The sequence below is a fragment of the Ovis canadensis genome, chromosome 11 (genome assembly GCF_042477335.2).
Source record: "Ovis canadensis isolate MfBH-ARS-UI-01 breed Bighorn chromosome 11, ARS-UI_OviCan_v2, whole genome shotgun sequence".
In the NCBI taxonomy this organism is placed as follows: domain Eukaryota; kingdom Metazoa; phylum Chordata; class Mammalia; order Artiodactyla; family Bovidae; genus Ovis; species Ovis canadensis.
In genome coordinates this window covers 49,837,181-49,846,288 of record NC_091255.1, presented here as the reverse complement: position 1 = coordinate 49,846,288, position 9,108 = coordinate 49,837,181, and the positions used below count along the sequence as shown (strand labels likewise).

The following is a 9,108-nucleotide window of genomic DNA, read 5'->3' as shown; positions in this document are numbered from 1 at the left end:
ATGACTCACTCCTGCTGCTCCCCGTGCTGCCAGCCCACCTGCTGTGAGTCCAGCTGCTGTCGGCCTTGCTGCCCCCCAACTTGCTATCAGACTAGTGAACACACCTGCTGTAGGACCACCTGCTCCAAACCTACCTGTGTGACCACCTGCTGTCAGCCCGCCTGCGGTGGGTCCAGCTGCTGCCAGCCTTGCTGTCGCCCTATCAGCTGTCAGACCACGTGCTGCAGGACCACCTGCCTCAAGCCTACTTGTGTGACCACCTGCTGCCAGCCCACCTGCTGTGAGTCCAGCTGCTGTCGGCCTTGCTGCCCCCCAACTTGCTATCAGACTAGTGAAAACACCTGCTGTAGGACCACCTGCTCCAAACCTACCTGTGTGACCACCTGCTGTCAGCCCGCCTGCGGTGGGTCCAGCTGCTGCCAGCCTTGCTGTCGCCCTATCAGCTGTCAGACCACGTGCTGCAGGACCACCTGCCTCAAGCCTGTTTGTGCGACCACCTGCTGCCAGCCCACCTGCTGTGAGTCCAGCTGCTGTCAGCCCTCCTGCCCCCAAACTTGCTGTCAAATCACTGAAACCACCTGCTGCAAACCTACTTGTGTGACCAGCTGCTGTCAGCCCACCTGCTGTGGATCCAGCAGCTGTGGACAACCCTGCGGTGGTTCTAACTGCTGTCAGCCAGCTTCCTGTGCACCCGTGTACTGCCATAGAACCTGCTACCACCCCACATGCTGCTGCCTGCCTGGCTGCCAAGCCCAGAGCTGTGGATCCAGCTGCTGCCAGCCTTGCAGCCGCCCTGTCTGCTGTCAGACCACCTGCTGTCGGACCACCTGCTGCCGCCCGAGCTGTGTGTCCAGCTGCTGCCAGCCTTCCTGCTGCTGATCACCTTGCCAAGCATCCACTGTCCCTATACAGCACCTTCTATTAATTGACTTGCTACCTGGGGACAAAACAACATCACTGCCTAGACTTTGCTGACAACTGACGTGCTCGACCAGAATTTCAGTTACTCATCTCCTTGCTTAAGAGCTTGTGAAGTAGCTTGACGGAGTGCAGGGGGCTTCCTCCAATTGTCTTCCTCTGGTGTAGGAGGACCATGTGCCACCTTCCTGCATCTGTGATAAGGAAGTATGTCTTGGTTTTGACTCTGAAAATAGGACTGACCATCTAGTTCTTCTGAGTAACTTAAGAAAACCAGATCTCAGAATGTTTCTATAGGTTTCTATAGACTATCATAAACCTTATAATCATGTTTTCTCTTTTGCTACCCTCATAGTTCTTGTATCATGCTTTCTTCTTTTACATTCACTTTGAGTTTTACCTGTATGTTTCTCAATAAATGGTGTACCACAATTCTTCTGTATGTGTTTGATTTATTGCACCACATTCCATATATGATTTATATATCATATGTCTTATCCAATATGAGCATCCTATTAGCCCCCTTCCTAATTATTATCTCATTATTAAAAACCCATTTCATTGTGTAGTGTTATTTAGCTAACAATAAACAGACTCATCCAGGATGAAGTCTTCTGTTCCTGCTCAAGGGCACTTGCATTTACATCCCAAGGAAGGATGAATAGATGTCTGAACCTCAGTGACTATGTCCTTGGCAAGCTATAGTTGCTGTCATTGTTCATGTGGTTATCTAATGCTGGGCCTGGATACACCATGAGATACTCCAGGGAAATTATGTTCAGACTATTTCTCCCTGCCCTCTACCTTTTCACGATAATGACCCCTCAGCAAATAGTAACTCCTCTCTCTGCCCACTGGTCTATCTAGATGAGGAGTCCAAAATGACCAGATGACAATTTGAACAGAATTTATTGCCTAAAACATGTGACTTTCATAGTATAAAACCTTCTCTCCAGGAGAGTGTAGATCCATGGGGAGGGGAAGAACAGATTCCCATATATGTTACCCTGAGTTAAAGTGAGAGGGTTCACTGCTACTTCACTTTCTCAAACCACGTATACTACCTTTGTGGATATACATGGTACTACTGTGACGAAGGCTGAGCGCTGAAGAATTGATGGTTTGGAACTGTGGTGTTGGAGAAGACTCTTGAGAGTCCCTTGGACTGCAAGGAGATCCAACCAGTCCATTCTGAAGGAGATCAGCCCTGGGTGTTCTTTGGAAGGAATGATGCTAAAGCTGAAACTCCAGTACTTTGGCCACCTCATGCAAACAGTTGACTCATTGGAAAAGACTCTGATGCTGGGAGGGATTGAGGGCAGGAGGAGAAGGGGACAACTGAGGATGAGATGGCTGGATGGCATCATGGACTCGATGGACGAGAGTCTGAGTGAACTCCGGGAGTTGGTGATGGACAGGGAGGCCTGGTGTGCTGCGATACATGGGGTTGCAAAGAGTCGGACATGACTGAGTGACTGAGCTGAGCTGAACAAGACGATTCTGATTTTCCATGGGCCGGCCATCTCTGTCATGTGATGTATGGCAGAACAAGTAGATCCCATGTTCATTTGCCTCTTGTTGACCTTGTTCATCAAAAAGTGGGTCGGTGGGTCCAAAGCTGGACGATTCCGAATCCTATGACAATGTTACTATAAGCTGGTGGGCAGTACTGCTGATAAGGACAACAAATCCATGTTTACAACATGGAATCTTGGTAAAGAAGAATTGCTGTCTTTTCCATGCACATGTAACCTAACAGGAAAACTAGCCTGCCTTCAAGTTCAATGGCTAGGCTTCCTGAGGGATGTTATTCTCTGCTTCTGACTAACAGCATGTACAGCAGGGCCAGCCATGGTCAGAGCGAGCTTGTGCTGTTGGTCCACACACATCTCCCACGCCTGCCACCATGGATACTCCGTTTATGCTCTCTTGTATAAGTATCGATGCACCTAAAGACAGAGATGGGATAAGAGATCCCAAACTTGTAGCTGTCCCGTGTCTCCTTCGTGGTAAACACTCTGGGGGTCACTGATGTGGGACACAAGGGGGAACGCTTTCTGCCCTCACACCTGCCTCCATCTAAGAATTCTCCAGATCCCTGTACTTTCCACTCTTGCTCCTCCCTTGGCTCAATCCAAACAGTCAGTCCTTTTACCACATGCAGATAGGCAAAGAACATCATTTCCTCAGGGCACATTTTCTCAAAAAAAAAAAAAATATATATATAATGGACATGTGTACTGACTCACTGTTCACTGTGAGTATTTTCTCTTTCCACTACCCTTGCACAGCAGAAGTGTTATCTGTCATAATGAAAGTTCTCCATTTGGCTTAAAAGCTTCTACTGAAGTTAACAGTTGATGAAACTTATGATATTGAATGCTCATATATTATGATCAATTTGATTTTGTAGGAATCAAATGGAATTGGGTTGGTAATTATTTTAAATATTATTTTTAATTAGAGGATAATTACAATATAGCAATGGTTTCCACCATACATCAACATGAATCAGCCATAAGTATATATATATATGAAGGAGGAAACAGACAGAACAGGCTCCATCTTGAAAGCAGGACTCCATCTTGGGCCAGACTGTGGACTTTGAGCTATACGGCCAGTATCTATAGAAGCGACATACCAACTGGAAAACCAGACCCCCTGGATGGAAGAGACGTAGGGCTCGTACTTTGACTCTCCATCACCTGAAAGAATACCCTAATTATCTGTGTAACCCAATAGAATCATAAATTCTATTATGCTTATTGGGGTATGACCACAGGTCTATTGATAATTGTCCACTGCTAACTACCTAGGCTTAAGGCATAAGAATCACAAGTTAACTTTGATTGTGTCTTTCTTTTCCTTTGTTCAAACTAGTTTCAGAGAATTTGGGGAGGCTGGATTGGGCAAGTACACTTAAGGTATGTATGGTTTTCACAAAAACTGGTCGGGGTCCTTGGCTAAGGGGAGACTCTACTTGGGCCCGCTGGTGTAATAAGCTGCACTCCACTCTCTGCATTGTCCTTCTGAGTGAGTTTGTTTCCAGGAACATGTGGCTACAACACATACATCCCTTCTTCCTACACCACCTTCCCACCTCCTTCTCCATCTCACCCCTCCTCTATGTCATCACAGAGCACCAGCTTTAGGTTCTGCATCTTACTGCAAATCTCCACTGGCTATCCACCTTATGGGCTTCCCTGGTGGCTCAGATGGTGAAGAATCTGCCTGCAATGCAGGAGACCTGGGTTCAAACCCTGGGTAGGAAGAGCCCCCTGAAAAGGGAATGACTCCAGTGTTCTTGCCTGGAGAATTCCATCAACAGAAGAGCCTGGCAGGCCACAGTTCATGGGGTCTCAAAGAGTCAGACATGGCCGAGTGATGAACACACACATACACGCACATATACACACGTTCACTGCATATATGGTAATGTATATGGGTTGATGCTACTTTCTCAACTCATGCCACCCTCTCCCTCCTGCACTGTGACCATACATCTGTTCATTATGTCTGTATCTCCTTTCCTGCCCTGCAAATAGGATCATCAGTACCATCTTTCTAGATTCTGTATATATGTGTTAATTTGCAATATTTGTCTTTTTCTTTCTGACTTACTTCATTCGTATAATAGGCTCAAAGTTCATCCACTGCGTTAGAATTGATTCAAATGTGTTCCTTTCTATAGCTGAGTAATATTTCATTGTGTATGGAATGTACACAATTATGTACCATAATTTCTTTATCTATTCATCTGTTGATAGAAAGCTGGGTTGCTTCCATGTCCTTGCAATTGTAAATTAGTGCTGCAATGAACATTGGGGCAGATGTGTTTTTTCTTTTTTTTAATATAAATTAATTTATTTTAATTGGAGGTTAATTACTTTACAATATTGTATTGGTTTTGCCATACATCAGCATGAATCCGCCACAGGTATCAATTAAAGTTTCCTGAGGGCATATGCCAAGCAGCTCAATACCAGAAAAACGAACAACCCAATCAAAAAGTGGCCAGATGAACTAAACAAGTGAAAGGTTGTTGCTAAACCACGAAAGACGACAGGATTCTCGGCCTCCGGAAGAGAAGAATTCAATCCAGGCCCAAAGCTTTGATCGCTCAGAGCTTTTGTGTAATAAAGTTTTGTTAAAGTATAAACAAGTGGAGAAAGCTTCTGACATAGACATCAGAAAGGGGCGGAGAGAATGCCCCGTTGCTAGTCTTTAGCCGGATGTTATATAGCCACTAGCAGTCTGCTAATCAGAGAAAGGAAATTTCTCAAAACTCAGAGAATGGCACCAGGCCCCTCACCCACAACATGCGTTTTGAGATAACATTGGCACCAGCTGAGTCATCCTGGTCCATAAAACAATTGACATGAATCTTGAAGAAAGGCAGTTTACCAAGCAAATATATAATTTCATTAACATAGATTAGGAGAACAATGTATAAGTAAAACATACTGGTTTGTCAAGTTGGTTCTGAGTCTTAGGTGGAACCGACTTGAAGACAGTGTCTAGGGTAAATACATAGTACATTAACATAGCTTAAGACAAATATTTCCATGAGAAAAATGCATTGATTAGCTCAAGGTCTGAGAAGTTAAGTTCAGGTGGAATCAGGGGCCATCATGGCAACACAGAATTTTAAGAGAAACCTCTTTTTATTTTTTATTATTATTATTTTTTCCTACCTAGGGTTCATTTTTTTTAATTTATTTTTTTAAATAATGTTAAAATCTTTAATTCTTACATGCATTCCCAAACTTGTATAAAGAAGGGGAAAAAATCTTAACACTTGTCGTTTGTTTCCTCCTGCCACTTAAGAGAGAGATAAAAAATGTCTGACACTTGCAGCTTTCTTCCTCCATTTGGAGACCCCTGGCCTTCCTGCCTGTTACCCTCTCACAAGCATTTCCCCAAAGAAGACATAAAGATGGCTAATAAACACATGAAAAGATGCTCACTATCATTCTTTATTAGAGAAATGCAAATTAAAACTACAATGAGGTATCATCTCACACCAACCAAAACGGCCATCATCAAAAAGTCTACAAACCAGAAATGGGCTGGCAGTTATTACTCATGTATTCTTTAATCATTGAGGGCAGCACTAAACTCTGCTGTTCTCTATAGATGTGCTCTAGATTCTTATTAATACTATGACTTGGAAGTTGAATAATTTATAAATTTGAGAATGGTTGATGTTAAGTCAGGCATACAGAAAAATAAAGCAGGTAAAATCTTACATCACCATGGAACAAGTAAGAAAAAAATGATTCTCTACTAATGATGGTGACGAATCAATTTGTTTTGAGATATCCCTGAAAATAGAAGAATTGTGGTTTTTTCAAAAGGTGTCTACTTGCAGACTGACTGACCCAGTGAAAGAGAGAGAAAGAGAAAGAAAATACTTCTAATCCATGGGTAGATAAAATATATAGAAAGAGAGTAGTAGGAAAATAGATATAAACAATTCTTGAGGTGACTTATGTATATATTCCCCTAATCAAGTGTTAATGATTAGCAGAACAGAAATTTGAACTCTCTTCCTTATGACACTAATTCCCATAACTGAGAGCTGATGTCTTTTTCCACCATGGAGAACTTATGGTTGAAGATAAGATGAACAGAAACACAAATCTATGAGGAAACTTGGTACAGAAAGTGGATAGTGTACACTAGAAGCATTTTACAAAGGCACAAAATAAAAGTCAGAAGAATGGTCATGTATGTCTATTTGTTTCAATGATATTTCATTCTACTAAACTAGAATCTGGTAACATCTAGAATATTTATGGAAACCACTCTGACTTAACCTTAACACTACATATCTGATTGAAAAGGTCAGTGATAGAGGTCTTGGGGAAAAATGAGAATCTTAAGGTTCCGTAGTTAGTAGGCAAATACTGGGCATAATGAAAAGCACATCCCAAGAGGTGGGAGGGTGAGCACATGCCAGGGATAAGGGAGAAATCAATGTGATTTTGCACTACAAGTATCTTCTCCTGGGAAGAGTAACAGCTCAGCAATGCCATTCTGACTGTCTAACAAGTGATTCCAGTGAGCAAAAGATTCAGGAGACTGGATTGGGGGAAGTAGAAATGCTAAAGTAATCATTTCCTATTTATGAGAGATGCTTGAAAATGGAATGGGGTACCAAGGGAGTAGGATGTCACAGCACCAGAGGTATGGAAGCATCAACTAAACAACCAAACAGTTGGAATATTCTATCTTTGATTTGTAGCTTCTGTGAGTGAATTCTATCAGGGGACTGTAAGTTCAGTTCAGTTCAGTTCAGTTGCTCAGTTGTGTCTGACTCTTTGCAACCCCATGAATCGCAGCACTCCAGACCTCCCTGTCCATCACCAACTCCCGAGTTCACTCAAGCTCACGTCCACTGAGTCGGTGATGCCATCCAGCCATCTCATCCTCGGTCATCCCCTTCTCCTCCTGCCCCCAATCCCTCCCAGCATCACAGTCTTTCCAATGAGTCAACTCTTCACATGAGGTGGCCAAAGTACTGGAGCTTCAGCTTCAGCATCAGTCTTTCCAAAGAACACCCAGGGCTGATCTCCTTCAGAATGGACTGGTTGGATCTCCTTGCAGTCCAAGGGACTCTCAAGAGTCTTCTCCAACACCACAGTACAAAAGCATCAATTCTTCAGCACTCAGGTTTCTTCACAGTGCAACTCTCACATGTATACATCACCACTGGAAAAACCATGGCCTTGACTAGATGGACCTTTGTTGGCAGAATAATGTCTCTGCTTTTCAATATGCTATCTGGGTTGGTCATAACTTTTCTTCCAAGGAATAGTGTCTTTTAATTTCATGGCTGCAATCACCATCTGCAGTGATTTTGGAGCCCCCAAAAATAAAGTCTGACACTGTTTCCCCTGTTTCCCCATCTATTTCCCATGAAATGATGGGACCAGATGCCATGATCTTCGTTTTCTGAATGTTGAGCCTGAAGCCAACTTTTTCACTCTCCTCTTTCACTTTCATCAAGAAGCTTTTTAGTTCCTCTTCACTTTCTGCCATAAGGGTGGTGTCATTTGCATGTCTGAGGTTATTGATATTTCTCCCGGCAATCTCGATTCCAGCTTGTGCTTCTTCCAGCCCAGCATTTCTCATGATGTACTCTGCATATAAGTTCAATAAGCAGGGTGACAATATACAGCCTTGACGTACTCCTTTTCCTATTTGGAACCAGTCTGTTGTTCCGTGTCCAGTTCTAACTATTGCTTCCTGACTTGCATATAGGTTTCTCAAGAGGCAGGTCAGGTGGTCTGGCATTCCCATCTCTTTCAGAATTTTCCACAGTTTATTGTGATCCACACAGTCAAAGGCTTTGGCATAGTCAATAAAGCAGAAATAGATGTTTTTCTGGAACTCTCTTGCTTTTTCCATGATCCAGCAGATGTTGGTAATTTGATCTCTGGTTCCTCTGCCTTTTCTAAAACCAGCTTGAACATCTGGAAGTTCACGGTTCACATATTGCTGAAGCCTGGCTTGGAGAATTTTGAGCATTACTTTACTAGCATGTGAGATGAGTGCAATTGTGCAGTAGTTTGAGCATTCTTTGGCATTGCCTTTCTTTGGGATTGGAATGAAAACTGACCTTTTCCAGTCCTGTGGCCACTACTGAGTTTTCCGAATTTGCTGGCATATTGAGTGCAGCATTTTCACAGCATCATCTTTCAGGATTTGGAATAGCTCAGCTGGAATTCCATCACCTCCACTAGCTTTGTTTGTAGTGATACTTTCTAAGGCCCACTTGACTTAACATTCCAGGATGTCTGGCTCTAGGTGAGTGATCACACCATCATGATTATCTTGGTCATGAAGATCTTTTTTGTACAGTTCTTCTGTGTATTCTTGCCACCTCTTCTTAATATCTTCTGCTTCTGTTAGGTCCATACCATTTCTGTCCTTTATCAAGCCCATCTTGGCATGAAATGTTCCCTTGGTATTTCTAATTTTCTTGAAGAGATCTCTAGTCTTTCCCATTCTGTTGTTTTCCTCTATTTCTTTGCATTGATCGCTCAGGAAAGCTTTCTTATCTCTTCTTGCTATTCGTTGGAACTCTGCATTCAGATCCTTATATCTTTCCTTTTCTCCTTTGCTTTTCATTCTCTTCTTGTCACAGCTATTTGAAAGGCCTCCTCAGACAGCCATTTTGCTTTT

General features: G+C 43.0%; 1 protein-coding gene across 6 annotated transcripts; it reads left to right on the top strand.

Annotated features, from left to right (window-relative positions):
* On the top strand, positions 1-879 carry LOC138415205 (keratin-associated protein 9-2-like). Of its 6 annotated transcripts, none has more exons than XM_069543455.1 (3): positions 1-47; positions 228-401; positions 594-879. In XM_069543455.1, the coding sequence occupies exons 1-3, from the start codon at positions 1-3 to the stop codon at positions 877-879; spliced, it is 507 nt and encodes a 168-aa protein (XP_069399556.1). The 6 variants fall into 6 exon arrangements, with proteins under 6 accessions (XP_069399556.1, XP_069399557.1, XP_069399558.1 ...); XM_069543456.1 differs by having other exon boundaries at positions 207-263; positions 486-879; XM_069543457.1 differs by having other exon boundaries at positions 114-284; positions 606-879.
* Positions 880-9,108: the final 8,229 nt, after the last annotated feature.

Bases quoted from the DNA above. Each gene is read 5' to 3' on its own strand.
- LOC138415205 (XM_069543452.1), top strand. From the start codon at position 1: ATGACTCACTCCTGCTGCTCCCCGTGCTGCCAGCCCACCTGCTGTGAG.